At 51.5% G+C, this 19,694-nt stretch overlaps 2 protein-coding genes across 5 annotated transcripts in view; both read right to left on the bottom strand.

Moving 5' to 3' along the window:
• The window catches only part of ADARB1 (adenosine deaminase RNA specific B1), an 80,408-nt gene extending 62,631 nt beyond the window's left edge, over positions 1–17,777 (bottom strand). Inside the window, exon 1 of one of the 2 annotated variants that reach the window (XR_011680322.1) lies at positions 5,288–5,422. The gene's annotated coding sequence lies outside the window, so the exon portion shown is untranslated. Of the gene's footprint in view, positions 1–5,287; positions 5,423–17,722 lie in introns of those variants that run through there. The other variant, XM_071434436.1, reaches the window with a different exon arrangement.
• The window catches only part of SLX9 (SLX9 ribosome biogenesis factor), a 40,397-nt gene continuing 36,463 nt past the window's right edge, over positions 15,761–19,694 (bottom strand). Inside the window, exons 5-6 of one of the 3 annotated variants that reach the window (XM_071434438.1) lie at positions 17,723–17,791; positions 15,761–16,103 (exon numbers count right to left, since the gene is read on the bottom strand). In XM_071434438.1, coding sequence (XP_071290539.1) covers positions 16,082–16,103; positions 17,723–17,791 — 91 coding nt within the window. In that variant the 3' untranslated portion in view covers positions 15,761–16,081. The other 2 variants (XM_071434437.1, XM_071434440.1) reach the window with 2 other exon arrangements.

Raw genomic sequence — 19,694 nt, 5'->3', positions numbered from 1 at the left:
AGAAAAAAAATCCTCCTGGTTGAGGCTGCCTCACAATTCCTATGTAAAAACTGCATATTGACATTACACATGACAAATGAAAGAAACTAGTGTTTAGCATACATGCTTATCTCTTTTTGATCAAATTTTCAACAGTTCATCTCTCTTCAGCATTAATATGACAAAACTAATAGCAGAAAGGAGGAGCCACTGGCAAATTGAGTTTGGAACAAAGACAAATGGACATTGGTATAGTACTCGCACATAATTTTACCCAAGGCCCATCATAAAATTGTTTATGCAACTTAAAAGTACCATAATAAAAAAAGCACCAGGAAGCAAAGTAATCAGAAAGTACCTTCTGCCATGCAGCACCAAACTCACCCCCAACAGAGGAATATTTCTACTTTAAATTCAAAATATGGTATATTCCTCACATGTTTTCTCCAAATGAGGATACTCAGGATACTGTTTACCTTACCTAGGTCCAAGAAGTCCATTCTGTTAAAATCTCTGTAAATTAACTAAACCCAAAAATTCCTCTGCAATCTGCTGAGCAGCCCTTCCTTTTGCATCTCTGCCAAAAGCACTCTGCATGGAAAAATCCTGACCCCAGTGCTTTCCTACACCTATAAAAGGACATTACTCCAAACAACTGCAAGAGCCTTTACAGCGAAGTTTAAAATCGTTGCTGTCTCCCTCGTGCTTCAGCCCCCGGGGGCAGGGTGAGGGACTGTACCCAAACCTTTTGTTTTCTTCCATCACCTATGGTGATGCAAGACTGCTCCTTAGATCACTCCTCTCTGCTTTCACAAAGGAAAACAAGGGATACTTAGGAAAATAAGGACCTACCTTTTACTGGAACTGCTTATGAAACTTGATTTCCTGTTTGTCTCACTACCACAGAGCTCCTCTGATGTCCAATAATATTTGCACTCCAGCAACAGCTTTTCTTTCAGCAGAGCACTCATCTGAGATTTCCTTACTCACAGATTCTTGTGCTCACACAACTCAGTATTTACCTGTGACAAATCCATTCTCTTTACAAATCTGATGGACTTTTCAAGGTGTTGACCAATTTCATTCAAGGGCACTAACAGTGTGATGCCAGGCAATGGGAAATTGAGCTTTGAAGCACAGGAAGACAGCCAGAGATCCCACTAAAGACATTTTTTATGAAGCAATTCTGAGTTAGAAGCACAGACAGCTGTCTACCACAAAGAGACCTAACCCTGGAGCACCAGGGAAGACATTTCTCCAAAAGAAAAACAAAGCACCCTTCCTCTTCAAGCACATAAAGCTTTAAACAAAATTTTAAAAATAAGTAAGTTAAAATGAAGTGTAAAGAAGGAACACTACCCACAAAGATGAAATGATAATACTGCACACAAGAGAAGCTTCTTGTTTCAGAGCTCCCTGACACTTGCACGGATGCTCAGGATCACACAGAAAAAAAAGCTCAATAAGAACCAACTTCCACCAACACACACAGCTCAGAAAAGCAGTCAGACATTCCCAAACCCCTGTGAGCAGGTGATACTCACAGAGGAGAGCTCGGCAATGAGGTTCCAGGCACAGCCTGGCAGTGCACTGGAGGGGACAGCACTGAGTCACAGCCCTGGGCAGGCAGCACTGACTCAGCCCTGCGCTCCTGCTGGGAACAGAAGCTCAAGGTAACCCCGGCAGCTTTTGTGGAGGAGATGGATTCCCTTGGCTTGGGGACAGACACACACCACAGCTGACCCACAGGCAGAGAACAGGAAAAGATCCTGAATCCCTCTGTGACCAGACATTCTTAAGAGGATGACTGTACTGAGCATCCTCTGAGCTCCCACAGTAATAGCAGTTAGACGAGTTTCTTTGGGTTTTTTTTACCTTAATTATTACTTAAATGGACTCATGTGCTGCTGCTTTGGTCAGCTACAGCCCCAAATACTCATATCTGGCAGCCTGCTGATGACCTCTTTAAGGACTTAAATTGCAAAAACAACTATTTCTCATACCTACCATACAAAAAACATTCACTAAAAGGATTTAAAAAATGTTAAACAGCAGGAAAGAGAAAAAAACCCAGCCACGCTGTCTCCAAACAGGAAAGAAACTTTTGCTTTAGAATGCCATTTCACTTGCTTACATAATCATTTCACCAAGGGGTTTTTTTTTTTGGGCTTTTTTTTTCCTTTGGTCAGGCAGCATTTCTACTATAAAGGTATTTCCTTTCAAACCACGATACATAAATAACAGCATCCACTGATAAATACAGCCCAAACATACAGTTTCAATCTTCAGTACTTAAACATCAGCTGAAATCCACACTGCAGCAGCCGGATGGCTTGAGTTTCAAACGTGCCAAGCACCTACCAGCTCCAAAAGCTGCAGCAATAGCAAGAACTCTGGGCTCTCTTCATCAGACCAGACATCCCCAGACATCCAAGCAAAGACCCTCAGGTTCCTGATTTCAAATGCAAGAGCCTAACAAGGCACTCACTGCAAGCACCTGGGGACAACCCATTTCAGCCTCACCTGAAACTCCTCTGGCACCAACACCCAGCCCAGCCCTTGCAGCCAGAGAAATATTCCCCACCTGAAACGCAACCAGCACTGCCATGCCCAAAACCTCCTCAGGGCACAGGTGGCACTGACAACACTGACTGCTGAGAGGGCATGGCACACTCATGGTCTGTCCCAGGGCTCTCTCACAGCAGTGTTGGCCATCCCCCAGGCAGAATCTCTGACTGGGAGCCTGGGAACAACTACAGGCAGCAGTCTGGGGTTTGCCAAGTGTAGGCATGAGTTTGCTAGGGAATGGTAGAGCCTCACCTGGTCCCAGTCCCAAACTGTGTGAATTAGTAAGCCCAGCCATTTAGGCTTTACTAGCTCAAACCAGAACATGTGTGGCTTTTAAAAGAGAAAAAAGTCCCATTTAGTTAAAAGTTCTCCAGAAGACCTTTGTGCTCATAGCAAGCCAGAGGCCTGCCAGTGAGGGCTTATGGAACTGCATTTCCATTCCCAAAACACAGCCCACAAAAGGGCACTCAGCTTCCAACTGAGCAGATAAATCTAGATAACTGGGGGCAGTATCCAAGTGGGTTGGGGTCTGTGAGCAGTGTGATCAAAGCTATGAAGACACTCCTGTTTCCAACACTGAGCACAATGGTACCTTCTCAGAAAACACAGAGCAAGCACTCCTCCTGCTGAAAAAGGTGACTATTTTTTCTCTCTCGAGCTGAGGAGCCAGTGCTCTTGAATGTCAGCAACACAGAGCAGCCTCAGCCAGCATGCTGCCTGCTGAAAACAAACCCCAAAAAGCACCTGCACGTGAGAGGCTGGGCTCTGATAAAGCACCCAGCAAAATGTGAGAACACTCCTCGTGCCACCCTCGCTCCTACTTCCTGAAAGCAAGAACGGTGTGCTCACACAGCTGCACCCTGGGACACCTGGAAGGCATCCCAGGAAGGAACAGCACAATTAGGATCACACCTGAGCTGCTCTGTCTCTGCCTCACAGAAAACTGAGGAGTCAGAGCACAGATGAACGGGGCTCTGTGCTGAATTCATGATGGGCAGTGTCCCAGAGCAGGGTGATGCAGTCACCTGGCAGAGCCCACTGCTAGCCATCCTCCACCTGGGCATGGATTTCATGGGAAAACCAGGACTGCTCATCCTTGGGAAGCTTTTCTGTGCAGCTGTGCCAGCCCTGAACAGCGAGGGTTACTGAGCCTTGCCTCTGGTCAGTGCATACAACTGCATGGACTAAGGGCCAAGAAACATAGTTCACTGCAGAGGAAAAAAAAAGGTTAGAACATTTGGCAAAACCCCCAAAGGCATCTGTCTTGGACATCCCAAAAGTAACAACAGTCATTCAAGATATGACTTGTTTATACTATGAGGCTCATTACACAGAGGCCTGCCTATTTTTAGAGGTAGATATTGCTACAACTGAGTGCTAGATAAACCCAAACAATTATTTTAAAGGGCTATTCCATCACTAATTATTCTAAACATCTTGTGCGTCCAGGAAGGTTGGCCTGCTGCCACTCTCTGGCATAAAACAGCTCCAAGAACAATGCTACAACTTCACTCTCAGGAGTGACAGAGTAACTCACAGAGCAAACAGGGTGCCTGGGAGAGAGAGCTCAACAGCTCCAGTAAGCTCACCACCACTTGGATAAAACAAAAAACAGTAAGAACTGAGACCCTAATATTGTTTATGCTAAAAAATTACATGAAGTTGTTTTTTCCTTTATATATCACCAAAAAAGTAGATAAAAAATTTAAAAATAAAAAGCATTTAAGCCCAGGCCAAGGAGCAGCATGGCTGATGGTGGCTCATCCATCGATTCTGTGGACTCACCAGCCTGACTGCAAAGTCCTGAATGCTCTGTAGACCTCTCTGCCATGATCAATGCTTCCCTACCTGAGTTCTGAGAGGTGCAAGGTGAAGATGGGCAGAGAGCAGGAGCAGCCCCAGGCCAGCGGTACCCCTCGGGCACCAGAGAGGCGCTTTTTGGAAGCCTTTCATCTCTGTTTTTTTAAGCAAACCAGACTTTGAAAAGCACAATCACACATCTCACGGCTGCAGTTTTGCTCCAAGCACAGCACAAATCCAACCAAATCCCAAAGGAACAAGGAAACCCACCGGGAGCCACGGCAACAGATGGAGCAGGGCTCTGCGGGGTTATCCAGCCGGGAAGGAAAGGCGCTGGGATGTGCAGCCGCGTTTCACGCCCGAGCTGCTCTCCAAGGACGCGCCGCCTCCCCACTGCAGAGGGCGGGCGGCGGTGCCGGGGGCGGCCGGACCGGGCGACGCCGGAGGAGCACGGCCAGAAGGGAACAGCGGGAGAAAGGCAGGGCGGAGGAGCACGGCGAGAAGGGAACACCGGGAGAGGGACAGGCACCCCCCGCGGCAGCGCCTGCCCCGCACAGGGGCTCTCCGCTCCCCGCGGCCCCGGGCGGGCGCCGTAACGGGCGGCCGGTGCTGCTGGGAGCTGCCCCCGGCTCGGGCGGCCGGGGCCAAACTTCCCCTGGTTCCGCCACCCCCCAAAATGGCCCCAACGCCGCCGCCGCCGCGGCCCCTGCCCGGGGGAGCCCGCCCGGGCGCCCGCCCCCGCCGGGAACGGCCGGGCCCCGCTCCGCGCCGCACTGCGCCCCCGCACCGGCACCTCCACCGCGGCCCGGCCCACCCAGCCCCCGCCGTCCTCAACAGGTGCGGAGCGGCCGGGCCGGCAACCACCGGCACCTGCCACCGCGTCAGGACCTGGACAGGTCCCGCGGGGCGCTCCCGCCCCGCAGCCGCAGCCCGGGCTCACCTCTGTCCGCGCCGCTGCCCGGGCCCCGCCGCCGCCGCCGCTCCGCCATGCGCGGTCCCGGCCGAGCCCCGCGGCGGCCCCGCTGCGCCGCCGCCGCCGCGGCTCCGTGCGCGCGCCGCCGCCGCCGCCGCCGACGTGCAGGCCGCGCCGGGCCCGCCAGCGGCGCGAGACCCGCGCGCGCGGGGGCGGGGCCCCGCGGGCGCCTCCGCCGTTCCCATTGGCGGGGCCGAACCCGAGCGGGGGCGGGGCCGAGGGCGCTCGCGCGCTCGCGCGCGGCGGAGATGGCAACGGGGAGGCGAGGGGCGGGGCCGAGCGCTGGGAGGAGCGGCGCTGATTGGGCGAGAGGGGGGCGGGGCCGACGCGGGGGCGGGGCCGTGCGGTGCACGGTTCGCGTCCCCCCCCCCCCTCCCGTTCCCGCGCCCACAGCCCGTCCCGGCCGGGCCCCCCGCACCCCGCACCCCGCACCGCACCCGGAGGGGTCCCGCACCAACCTCCACTGCCCCACACCCAGCACCGCCCACGGGGCCCAAGGACCGAGGCTCTGCCATTCCAGCGTCATCCTGGATGCGGTGTCCGTGTCCGAGCGCATCCCAGCGCGCCAAGACGAGAAGGCCAAACAGTGTTTTCCAGAAGCGGTGGGAGATCGCCACCCAAACACCGTCAGTAAAGTTCATTAGTGCTTCCACTGCGGGTATGGCTCTTGATGTGTGTTAGGGCTTCAGCCTCCTGCGGAACAGGGGCTCCAAAAAGGATTAAACAACTGCGTTAAACCTTGGCTGTTTGTGACAGCAGGCTTGTGGTCACCTAAGGAGCAGGTTTCTGACCTGCATTTTGCTCTTGACATACAGTCACAGAATGGATTGGGTTGGAAGAGACCTTAAAGCTCATCCCATTCCACCCTCTGCCACGGGCAGAGGCACCTTCCACTATTTGCACCAAGCCCTGTCCAAACTGGCCTGGAACACTTCAGGGGTGGGGCAAGCACACCTTCTCTAGGCAGCCTGTGCCAGGGCCTCACTACCCTCACAGCCATGAATTTTGTCCCAAAATCCAATCTAAACTTACTTACTGTCAGTTTAAAACCACTGCAGGTCATTGCAGTTCAATGACACCTGCAGGTGCTGAGCCCAGCTCAGCCCATGGGATGCTGCAGGACACAGAGGAACACAATGCTGGCCCTGCTCTCCCCAGTTTTTGTGGCTCAGGATCTTTACCCCACGAGGAATGAGGCTTCAGGCTTGCAGCCTGATACCACTCCTCATCTGTGCCCTTCAGAGCACTTTCATCATGTCCCAAAATCTCATTCCTGGCCACAGCTGACTACAGACATCAACTGCTCAGAGAAATCTGAACTTTCCCAGATTTCTGTCCCTTTGAGGCTACCTCACCACCTTTTCAGTGAAGGAATTTTTCCCAATATCCAATCTAAACCTCCCTTGGTACAGCTTGAAGCCATTTCCTATGGTCCTGGATATGTGCTGACACATGTTGCTGCATCAACCACCTTGGCCTTGCTAAATCTTTGTGCTGAGAACCCTGTGTGCTTTCTCACCTGTTTCTCCAGAGTGTTTAGGTGGTGACACCCACATTACCATGTCCCTTCAGCACCCAGCACGGGCCCCACTGCAGCACTGAGAGGGTCGTGGCTTCTTCCTTCTCTCCCAGTTCCTGGTGAGGTAAAGATCCATGCAGGCAGAGGGTAAAGAGGAGCAGCAGAAAAGCCAGTGCTGGGAACAACAGCCTATTTTTATACTTCCTTCTCTCAAGGCACCGCCCTTCGCCTCTGCCCTGCTCAGGAGCAGCAGGAAAAACGGGCAGGCAGCTTTTGGCTGCTGATGCCTTCACCTCTGGGAATGCCTTGGGAATGCCTGTCTGTGTTTTCTCATCCCATTTCACACTCAGGAAATGTATCACTAACTACTGCATTTTTCTCCTGCCTTAGGATCAGCAGTGAAGCCACGAAACAAAACCACGTTCCTCAGTTCCTCCTCTGTGTCACCAGAGTGGTTGTGTCCCACCAGGATGTTGGGAAAATCACTGCCAGACACAATCCTGTGCTGTGTGCTCTGGGATGATCCTGCCTGAGCTGGGAGGTTGGACCAGGTGACCCACTGTGGTTCCTTCCAACCTGACCCCGAAATGTGGCAGGGACAAGGCTGGGGTGGCAGGCAGAGCGTGGTCCCAGGCTCCTCATCCCACTCAATGGCAGATCCAACTCCACCACGGATTAGCTGGCTCCCTGCCACTGTGCAATGAAAGGGGCTCCCTCCCTGGACAGCACTGGCCTTGCTGAGCTGAGCCACTTGTGACTCAGCTGCTGGTGCTTATGAAACATCAGTTTTCCAAGTACTTCAAATCTTGATGTGGGTTTGTTGTTTTTTTTATTGGTCGGGTTTTTTTGGCTTGGTTTGTTTTCTGTAAACCCACTTTAATAAATGAATGGCTCTTTAACAATGGCTTTTTCATTCAAGTCCTGGGAAATTGGAAATATTAAGCAGTCACTCGTAGAAGTGAGCACGGCGCATTTCAAACACCACAAGTCAAAAGCAGCTCCAGAGTTTCCACACTCTGACAATGATTTTCCACCTCAGGGAAACCTGATTTGCAAACTGGTCTTGCTCCCTGGAGTCCCCACATGTGCTGAACACATCCCTGTGTGCTGGTCCTGGTGCACAGTTCTGCGTGGATTTGGATGGATTCTCCATCCCATATCCGCCCTACTGGAGACACACCTTGCATCCAGCATCCCAGTTCATCCAGACCTACTTCTGGAGTCCTTAACCTCACCTGAGGATGTGGTGGATGCACTGCCAGACCCAGCACCTCCTCCACCATTCTGTGCCACCAACCCAACAGAAGCTGCATCCCTGAAAAGCCCTGGCAGCAGATCCAAGCTTAGGAGTTTCTCCCTGCTGTCGCCATATGATCCTCAGCGGGGCAGCTGCCAAGCCTGGGGAACCTGTTTCCAAATCCATGCTGCAGAAAGAAGGAGGGAGGATGTTTAACCCACTCCTTGCTGAATGGCAGGCTGGCAGTGCTGTGGAAGGACAGTGGCATTGTCACCAGGGTGGTGGCTGCTGCTGCAGGACAACTGGGGAGCGCAGCTGCCTAATCAAAGATTCAGCTGCTTCATAGGTGGTGTGTAACAGGAATTTCTAAGGCCAGCACATGCTTCAAGGCAGTCTGGCAGCTCCTCCTGCAGTAAGCTGCTTGTGTAGACCCCTGAACAATGCTGAGGTGTGTCCTCATGCCTACAGAGTGTCCTGAGCTGGGTCTAGAGGCAGGATGGTGGTGCCAGACTACCCGTGAACAAACAGATCGGGTGACAGCCAAGCAGAGCGCCCTGCCTGATGGCATCCAAGGGAAAAGCTGGATCAGGGCAGCCCCAAGACAGACAGGTCCCACATTGAGCTGGGAACACATCCTGAAGACAGGGATCTCCATCCACAGGGAACTCCATCCTTGGGGCTGGAGGAAGAGTGACATCCAATGCAATTTCACACAAGCACCAATGGTCCTGGTCTTTTCACCCCACCTGCAGGGACCCACTGCAGTACAGGGCAGAGGAAGGACTCTGGCTCCCCCTCATCCTCTCACACCCACAGGCATGGGGCTGTGTGGTGCCACTCATAGCAAAATGTGCTCTTTGGGCTCACAGTGGGCAGGCAGGACCAGACACCAAAATGCAGAACTGCCTTGGGGACAGTATGAGCACTGCCTAGCAACAGGTCATGAACCAACCTCCTAAATAACCAATACAAGACCAATCTTAAAACCATGAGCATCCAGGGAGGTTCTGGTCATGGTAGATGAGCTGCAGTGTAGGCTGGCTGTTACTGCTCAGCTGCAAGGCCCTGGCACCAAGACAGACCAAGCTGACCTTTTGTGCAATTGTGACAAAGAGTGGTCAAAAAAAAAAAAAAAAAAAAAAAGGTAAAGTTAACATTGGGAATTAGGAGGAGGAAAAACTGGAAGCAAGATCCAGCAAGTGCTATTCAAGTACAAGAACATCTCCGGCTCAAAAACCCCAAGACATGTGAGGAGTTGGAAAAATGCATGGAAAAGGATTGCTTGAATAGGTTCACCACTTCTGTTTACACTGCTCACCAGCAGCAGCAGCAGCATCCAGAGCTCACCCCAGGTGCCTGCAGCATCCACTGCTTATCTGATGCACCTGCACTGCACACTGAGCAATGATGAGCATCCCAGTGTTCTCTTGGAGCCCACCTCCAACATCAGGCATCGTGGGCACAGCACCCCTGAAAGCAGCATGAGCTCTACTTTTACACAGAGGGCCAAAAGGTGGGTGCAGGAACATCAACAGAGTTGATGTGTCTTCCCACAGTAGAGTGGGAAGAGTTAAATGTCTTCCCACAGTAACACCTCCTGCTCCCAAAGCAAAGGGACTCACGAGGCAGGGGTTGTTCTGCCAGTGAAGTGGAAGGTGTTTAGATGAACCATCACATTGGTGAGCAGTGATTACATGTACCCAGGACAGCTGTTAATGTATCCAAACCAGCTGTAAACACAGCCAGGTTCCCTCTGCCCAGAGCACCAACACTGCTTCCAGCCTGGAGCCACCAACACAGCTCCAGGCTGAGGCACCAGGGATGTGCATGTGCTCATAAACCCATCAGGCTGTCGCTCACAGCCCTCACAGCTGGGGACAGTCATGTCCCCATGGCCTGTCCCACAGCAGGACTCTGAGCTCCCCCTTCCTCCCTGCCGAGCCTGGGGACAGCAGGGACCAGGAGCAGCAGCATCCCCCAGGGGAGCAGCTCTTCTTGCCTCTCCCCATCCGTGGGTTGGCTTCTGTCCATCAACCCCTCAAACAGTTCCTGCTGAAGCCAGACAAACCACACTTTAAATACAGATCAAGTGCTCAGCTGAGAACCGTCTGTCCATCCCCCCACCTTCCCCCGGGCTGGCTGAGCTGGAACAAAGAGGTGCCTGCCCCGGGGTGATTATCTCTTCCTTCATCTCCTTTACTTGGGAGGATATCCTGGTATCATCTGCTTTTACCTGCTGGGGCCTGACATTTGTTGCCTTTCTAGCACCTTCCTGTTTGGGATATTTCTTTGTCTAAGCTTCCTCTCCTACTTGAGCTGCTGAAACCAAGTCCAAGGAGCATCAGGCAAACAATGTGTCGTACACCACTGTCAACATCCTCCACAGCAAACTGCATCCCACCCACTCCTTGAGCAGACAGACCAGCAGCAAGCCCCTGGTCTTGGCTTACTCAGTCTCAAAGAGAACCTGCACTGCATTAAACCACAGAAATTCTCAGTTTAGGAACAGTGAGCATGGATCCAGACCCCACTCCTCATTGCCCAACATCAGGGACAACTGTGGCTCCCCAGATGTTTGGGGATGACAAGCCACAAGGAGAAGATACAGGCAGACCTGTGTGGTTCATGTACAAATCACACTGAGTTCAAACAAGGTCACCAACACACCCCATCTGGCACAGAACGCCAATGGGTAAAGCACAGAGAAACCCTCAGATAATATTTCACACATCCTACTTGTAATCAAGAAGTCTGGAAAATCTCAGGGAATCCAGATGCAAGCAAGGCACTGTGTTTTGTTTGCACTATTTAAATATGTTTGCACATATTTAACTTATTTTGTAAGGAAAATTGAATTGGTTAGGGAAAAAAAAAAAAAGCCACCACAAAAATCCTTGTCCTGCTGTCAGCAACACCGCTCCTGATGCCAATCCCAGTTTGGGTTGCCAGAGCACCCAATGAGGCATCAGGACCAGACAGAGAGAAACCACAGAGCTACGCACCAGCTGCCTCTCCCAGAAAAAAATGTCTGACCAGCATTAAATTGCTCAGCAAACTAAAAACACAAAGCCAGGTTTAACAAAGCAACCATGGTGCAGAGCACAATCAGCAGATCCCAGGTAATTATCTCATTGGGAAGAGTCAGCATGCAGGGCATGGCTTTCCCTTGCAAGGAAACGGTGAGTATGGAGATAAGGGTGATCCAATTAACTGGACTTTATGGGGATTTCAAAATGGTATGTGGCAATGCTCTTAAGCACTTAAAGAATACCCAAAAGCTCTTAAAGAAACTCAGCTGCCATGGGATAAGAGGTAGAGCCCTGCTGGGATTAGTGACTGGTGAAAGGTCAGGAAGCAAAGAGCAGGAACACCTCTCAAGGGAAGGTCTGCTGCATCCTACCTGAGTGCCCTGGGAAGGTCAGGACCCAGCACTGTGACAGCACATCCATGCAGGATGGCCACCAAGGGCAGTGCTGCCAACAGACCAAGGTAAAAATGGTGAAACCTGCTCCTCTGGGCAGGGACAAGTGGGGCTGAGCTCTGAAGAAAAAGCTGGATCAGGTGATTCACCTCTGCCCCTCTCTTATGCAACACCTCAATGAAAGGAGCTGCTGGTGCCAATCTCATCTGCTTCCAAACCATCTCATAGCTCAAATTTGCATGCAGTTCTATTTCCTTGGATTCCCTGAGGCTGCTTCTGCAAGCACCCACCTGGGTTGGTTTCAGGGGTGAATAAAAGGCAAAAGAAACAGATACCAAGTGTGGGAAATCTAAGGATCAGCCAGGGAAGAGGGCATCTGGGAAAGGAAATAACCCCACACGGGGAAAGCACTCACTGCACATGCTGGAGCATGCAAAAATGGCAGGAGATCAGACATGCCAAGTCTCTGCTCTTGGCACTGTATGGGCCAGAAGGAGGAGGAGACACTGGAGTTTCAGCTGTCTGGAGCTCCCTGAGTGCTGGTCAGCAAGATGGCCCACAGTGGGGCTGTTGAGGGCCATCACCATGGCTGGAGGGGTGTGCTGGCACCCGCAGCCATGTCCCTGGCAAGGTGCCCCTGGCAGACTCTCCTGTGGGCTGGGGTGTGACTGGTAACATGCAGGGTAATGGAAGGGTAAGGAGTGCAGGTCTTTTTTGTGAGCTGGGAGACAACTCCTCACACTCAGACAGCAAACCTACAGATACACCCCTGAACGACCCACAGGGGCTCAAAGCTCAGACTGAGCAGTGGCTGTGGTGAGGAAATGCATGGCAAGGCAGCCAGTCATGCTGTGTCCTAGCCTGTGAGCAGAGGAGAGCAACCATACTGCAGCAGGGACCCAATGCTCCCAAATATTCCCACTGCTCCTCACCAGCTGCCACTGGCACCCTAAGTACAGAGTAAGAAGTGTAGCTGAGGGCTGGAGTTGTGACAGGTCATGAACCAACCTGCTCAGTGACCAATAAAAGGTCAGCTTTTAAACCATGAGCATCCAGGGAGGTTTTGGTCATGGCAGATGAGCTCCAATGTAGGCTGGCTGTTACTGCTCTCTGCTCTCAGCTGGAGAACCTGGGAGTTATCTCAAGGAGCTCATGGCAGCCCCCCAACCAGCACTTGGGACAAGCCATCTGGAGCCCAGCAGCCACAAGGCTTCCGTGGCAGCCTGGGAGGCAGCCAGCTCCAGCCCAGTATCCACAGCATCAGCACGTGCCTCAGTGCCAGGGCTGGCAGGGCTGGCAAAAGCCATCTCACATGCTTAGTTAGCTCCAGGGGATTCAAAGAAAGCCATGGGCACATAAGGCAGCTCATGGCTTCAAAGCAGAAGTGCTCTCAGCCCAGCAAAAGCCCCATTTTCCATAGGCAAAGGAGACTTGGATGAGGTGTGTAAGGAAAACTTTCCAGGGCAGCCAAGGCAGCGAGCGGAAGGAAGAAGGACGTAGGCTGTGTGCTCACAACCCAAGGGATTTCCTAGGGCTGGGCTGTGTCTGAGTGACTCACTGCACCTTTCCAGGCTGTGCTGCTGCCCTGATGCAAGCCCTGCTGCAGCAGGAACCAGCCAGTGGGCCACCACAGGTACCACAGAGAAACGTGGGAATGGGAAGAGCAGGGATATTAAAAAATATCCCTGCACACCAACACCACTACCCAGGAGCTGATGGGAAGGGAGAATCCCCTTCCACCTACTGCTTTGTGTGTAGCTGAAAATATCCACTGGCACCACCAGATGGACAGGATACCCTGGCTCCTACTTGCAGACGCAGCTCTATGAACAGCCTTCAAAGGCAAAATCCCCAACAAGAAAGAGAACAGCTCAAAAAAGTAGCCCCAAATTTCTCCAGAGCCGAGCTGAGATGCATTCACTGCTTACTCACTTCTTGCCAAGTCTGGAGCTGCCGGGTTGGGCCCCCACCCACCCCTCTGGCACAACCACTCCTTACAGCTTGGAAGCTATTTTTTTCCCACCCTGCTATCTAAAAAAGAAAAAAAAAGGCGTGAAAGCTTTTATCATGCTGAAAACATGCCAACTGCGAAGGCGACTCTGTGTCTCAGACGCCTGTTTCCTGGCAGATTTTAAGTCCTTTGCTCAACTGCTCAGATGGCGGGGGCAGGAGATGCCTGCAGCAGCAGCAGGCTGTGAACTGGAGCTCTAAACACTCACATGTTTAACTGCTGCTAAATTCCTGGGGGACCAACAACTCCAAACAGAGGGCTCAGAGCTACACACACAGCCAAGTGGGCACCAGCCCACCCAAGGGCCACCAGCCTGGGTACAGGAGGCACTGAGGGGGGTCACTGGTCCAACACCTCCACGTGGGGACAGCCACCAGGCAGTAAAAAGGTTGGGGGTCACCTTGCTCAGCACCTCCACCAGATCAGCAACCCCTTCGCTTCCCACAGCATGAGGCTTCAGCTCTGTTGGCTCCCAGGGGTTTGAAGGGAAAGAATGGGACCCAGCAAGCAGGATGAGCAAGGAAAATGTGCTGGACAACTCCACTGGCTAGTGTCCAAATATCCAGTGACCAGCTCTGGCTGTAGCCACCTAATGGTGGTAGGAAATCCACCAGCAGCCTGAGGGGTAGGGACCCTACCTTGGTGCCAGCCCAGAAAGACCTACACACACAGAGCCCTTCATGACAGTGATGCCTGGAGTGCTCTGTTTTGCAGAGGTGTATCCAAGTTTTCACTAGGACCCAGGGATTTTTCCATACCACCTCACAACATTACCAGCATGAGGGGTAGGGACTCCCTGGCTTGCAATCAAAGAGAAACAGCAGCATTGTCTCAGGGTCTGGGTGAGCACTGCTGCACATCAATCACCCCCCTCTTTTGTACTGTTTTGTTATTAACATTGTTGCTGTTACCGGTCCTTTTCTTATCTCATTGCTGTTTCCAGTTTTCCATCCTCCTTTGTACTCAGAATCACAGAATAAGAGAATTATACAATGGTTAGGGTTGGAAAGAGCCTTAAAGTTCATCCAGTTCCAACACCCTGCCATGGGCAGCAACACTTTCCACTAGACCAGGCTGCTCCAAGCCCCATGCAAACTGACCTTAAACATTTCCAGGGATGGGGCAGCCACAGCTTCTCTGGGCAACCAGTGCCAGGGCCTCAACAGCCTGACAGGGAACAATTTCTTCCCAATATCTTACCCAGCCCTCTGGGAGTATGAAGCCATTCCCCCTTGTCCTGGTCCTCCAGGTCCTTGGCCACAGCTCCTCTCCTGCTCTCTTTGAAGCCCCTATAGGCACTGGGGGTGGGGCTCAGTCTCCCCCAAGCTTCCTCTTGTCCAGGCTCAACAATCACAATTCCTGGATGGCTTTGCCTTCTTCATCTCCACCTTCTCTCCCTTTCTGCACCAGAATGGCTGCACCAGGGGCTGGCCAGCCTGAGAGCCACAGAATGGAGGATGGGACAGAGTCAGCATCTCTCTCTCTGTGGCCTGTGCCAGCAGGAAGCTCCTGGCAGGCCCTGTGGGAAGAGGAGTGGCATTTCTCTAACAGGCAGAGTCAGCGACAGCTCCTGTACTGCCAGAGCCAAGAGGCACCAGACAAAGCCTTTGTTCAACAGTGCCAGCCTGGAGACAGAACACAGCAGCATTACTATAGAGGCAAGACAAGTATGATCAAGGTGCCAGCCACCTCCACTGAAGCTGGTTTCAGGCACTAACTGGGGTCAGACTCAACTGCAGCAGGCTGCTTTCCCAAGCTTAACAAGCATCAGTTCACTTTTTTTTTATGGTTCAAAAGACAGCACTAGTATTTTTGGGTGTCAAATCAGGATCATCTCTAATAGGGAATGGCCCTGCCTTCAGCTGTGCCCCACAAAAATTCACTGGGGTTTTGGGAACACTGGTGTTTGGTAAAGGAAAAGCCTGCTCCAGAGGTTCCCAATCCCAAAAATGACTGGCTAAAGTTCACAGCCTGCAGGCTGGACATGTTTTGGGATGTTTCCTACAGGGCAGGCTAAACAGGGCACAAAGGCCAAAAGGGATGAGCATCACTCACAGGAAGGCCCTCCAGGGCAGGAGGAAGGCAAGTCCCTGAGTAAGACATGATCTGCAGCCATTTGTCATTGCTTGTAGCAGTCTCTTGATTCACTGTACATATGGAAACAACAATTATTTTAAGTCATCTTTCCAGAGAAAGAAATAAACTCGTATTTCAATTCCTATTTACCAAAACAAGAGCCAGACAAAACTTAGTGCTGTATCAAAGTAAGTTTATTCCAAAGCTAAATTTCTCACAGAAAACCATCTCTATGAACAGCAGCACTGGTCATGACAAACTCCAAAAGCCTCCTGGGCTCCAGGGCTTGAAGTCCTGAACAGAGCAAGCCAGAACCTCTTCTCAAAGTTGTCAGGGAGAAAGGGGGAATGACAGAAAACAGATACATGGCCGTTTGGCACAATTTCAGAAACCATACCTGCTCCCAAGAAGAGCAAATGTACCAGGACACTTTGCAGGGAGATTAATGCCTGCACAAGAATCTCTCAGAACACCCTGGAAAGGAGCAGCTGCCCCTGTCAGGAGAGAGCTGCATTATTCCTGCAGACAGAAAGCAGAGCTCTTGGTTTTCATCATGTGCTGAACTGCTTCCAAGGACCCAAGAGGCTGGGATGTTGTGCCAGGGATGTGCTCCTCTGCAGCCTGTGCTCCAGGGCCCAGCTGGAGCTCTAAAGGGGTTCCCCTGCTTCCCCCTGCCTCAGCCTCTCAGAGAGGTGCTTGCTGATGGCCAGGAGGGGGTTGGCTCTGTACTGGGGATCGCTGATAACCTCTTGAAAGCGAGCCACTTCCTGCTCTCTGAGGAAAGAAAAATAACACACCAGTTCTCTAAGTGCCTCATGCGAAAGGAACTGAGCAGATAAGGACCAGCTCCTAAAGTAGCAGATTTCTGCTGAGACAGAGCACTCAGTGATCCTGAGTGTAAATCTCAGAGAAAGACAGTGCAAGAATAAACCTAATTTAGCCAAGGGCAAAGCTCGAATTGCTGCCAGCTTCATGGGAGCCAGGGACTTTGATCTCAAGCCACAGAGACACAAACAATCATGACAGTGTCCAGCATCACTTAGGAATGGTTTTTTTTTTTAGAGCTTTTCCTTGGTAAACCAGAAACAAGAGACTGTGGATCTGGTCAATCACCAGGAATGAAAATGACTTCAGATTGCACCAGCACAACACCAAATTCTCTTTAGAGAGCCCCTCTAGTGACTCTCTTGATTGCTGAACATCGAGCCTGGGTAATCCTACATGCACCACTAGCTGGGCACCATGGGAAGAGCATGACAGAATTACCTCTGCATGCCTGGTCACAGCTGCTTCCTGGGGAAATGGCCTCATCTCAAAAAGCAAGCAAGCAGGGAGGGACAAGAACAGAGCAGGAGTATAAAAAAAAACCCTGTGAGTTTTCACACAGCCACATCCACTACAGCACCCTCATCTCCCTCAGACTGCCAGGCTCTCCACAGCCTCGCCAGACAAACGCTTGGTAGTGCTCAGCTACTTCCCTCCCCTTCAATGCTCCTGCCAGAGAATCAGAGAGAGGAGCCAATGCTCCTGAAGCTTAGCTTGGGGTATTAAGGTGAGGCTTAGGGAACCTCTCATCCAAACTAATACTTTGGGAAAGAAACCTCAAGACATTCCTCCAAACTTTTTCTCTCCCAGGAAGCACAGACTTGCCAGGCCACCAAAAGCAAAGCAAGGCAGAACTGAGTGAGAAAGGCATCCCAGCACCAACACAGGCCTGTTTCTGACAGAGAAGGTATTCATGGAGAGCAGTGCTGCATCTGTAGCCTGACTGTTCAGCCTCAGTTTGAAGCTGAATGGCTCAAAACTGACAGAAATCCAGGAAAACAAGAAAGCAAACACTGCCAGATCACAGAGCCTAGCCCCAGGAGAGCTGTGCTGCGGGAAAATGAAGTTCTTGACAATCCAACAGATAGGGAATAAGGAGCTGCCAGACTAAGTCCAGAAGTTTCTTGGACACATCTAACTTCTCCATCCTTGCTGATATTCAAAAGCCATGTGGACTTGGGTTTTGAGCAACCAATTCTAGGTAACCCTGCTTGAGCAGAAGAGTTGGACCAGGTGACCCCCACAGATCCCTTCCAGTCTCAACCATTCCGTGAGGCTCAGCAGCAACTGGACACTGACAAATGGGTACTTACAGGAGCTGATGTTTCTGAGCTTGTTTCATCAGACAGAAGTCTGCTGGTTCTGCCTTGGCTTTTATGTGGCTATGGAGAGAAGAAACAAAACAAGTGAGTGTTAGAGCATTAATTTAGCAATGGCTGTGTTGATGGAAAGAGTCCAGGGATTCTGCATCTGCCTTTCTGGAAAGAACAGGTAATTAATTGTCCTGCATGGAAATTCTCCTGAAAGGCAATTATTTCCATAGCCAGGCATTGCAGGGAAATGCAAACTCCTTCCACCTGAGGCTGAGAGAGCAGGAGGCATTACAGGAAAACCACATCTCTCAGAGCCAGCACTGGTCATTATCTGTCCATGCCCAGATCCCTTTCTGCTTATCACTGACCTCCAGGTCAAACTGATCCTGTTGCTTAGAGCCAAGATTCCATGGAACCTCCCCTCCCCACCACACGTGTCACTTCTGCACAGCTCATGTTCCCTCCTGCTGACACTGCAGAGCTCCAGCCTCCACAGCCACTGTGGGAGCACAAGGGATGCTCAGCAAGAGGAGGGAGCTGCCAGCCCTGCTATGTGCTATAATGCAGGATGGTGCACTGTGTGCAGAAGAGGCACAGCAGCAGATACACATCTGCCACCTCTCCATGCATTCCTTATTCCTGGGCAAAGTCCAAGGAGACCAGAGGTGTAATACCATCCCTCGTGACGCCCGATGCCAAGCAGCAGCAGAGATTTACCACAAAGCCAGCATTAAGCCCCAGCAAGGGACACACAGGAAGCACAGAGATTGCTTTTGTGGTGCACAACAGGAGCTGCTGGTAGAACTGGACATTAGGGAAAGGAGAAGAAATTGCCATTTTTCAGGATTACACAGATAGGAAAATTAACAGAAGCAAGAGGCTGGGGACCCCAATTCACCCTGAAGCAGAGCTCCAGCACACAGGCCAAGGGGGGGAAAGAGGGCCTGAATCCCACCTCTCTTTGGAGCAGAGATCAAGGAGGAATATTCCCATACTGGTGGGTGCTGGGGGTTATGGCCACCCCCACCTGATCTGCCCCAAAGGTCAGGAAACACAACAATTTCTCAACTCCTCTTCAAGACAGCAGGATCTGGTCTCTTGTTACAGTGACCTCCTCTTCCTACTTCTCTCTCTGGCATGCTACCCTCCATTCTCTTACATTGCCTTTTTTCCCCCCTATTCTTTCTTTCTTCTTACTCCCCTTGCCTCACACTCCTTCAAGTCACTCATTTCCATCACCCACCTGTAATTCAATCAGTTCCTGCTCATTTTCCTCTCCTCTCCCTTCCCTCATCTTTAACAGCTCAGCACAGGAACAGAAACTTCTGGTCCTAGTTTGCCTGGAATGCTCACAGAGGCTCAGGAAAACCCTTTCTCAAGCTGGATGGCAGCCCTTGGTCACCAGAGCAGGGCTTGCCAAATCTGTGTGTGCCACCAAGTCACCATGGCAGTCCCTTCAGAGGTGAGCAGCTCTGCAGAGGGTGGCAAAGCCTAAAGGAAAGTTATCCTGGGATACATTTCCTGCTGCATTTCCCCTCAAAATCACCAGCATTCTGCCTGTTGACTTGGACCCTGTTAGCAGCTCAGCTTCATTACACTTCATTGCCTTCATTCATTATAAAGCAGAATCAAAACCTCCCTGTAATGTGCTTTTACCCTGCAGGAGATCAAATTCCTGGAGAATCTAATCTTTTATTAATACTGCTGACAAATCACCAGAGTATTACCCTTCCTTTCTGTAATGATTCAAATCCTATAAAGGCCTCCTCCAATTATTTCAAACACTCCTCTACAGACATTTGGGAAGCCAGAAGCCAGCAAGGGGAAGAGGAGCCTGTAGCTCCTCCATGCCAGTACCAAGGGGGGCTGGTTTGGGGTTAGCAGGTCACAGGCAGCATAGGTGACATCAGCCCATGTCCAGTTCCCACCTCCACAGTGCCAACATGGGCTTCTAAAGGGAGAGGCTTTTGGC

The sequence above is a fragment of the Agelaius tricolor genome, unplaced genomic scaffold (assembly GCF_023055355.1).
Source record: "Agelaius tricolor isolate 1412-34295 unplaced genomic scaffold, bAgeTri1.0.p SCAF_10, whole genome shotgun sequence".
NCBI classification, from domain to species: Eukaryota; Metazoa; Chordata; class Aves; order Passeriformes; family Icteridae; genus Agelaius; species Agelaius tricolor.
The sequence above is the reverse complement of the archived record's forward strand: the minus strand, read 5'-3'. Positions and strand labels throughout refer to the sequence as shown.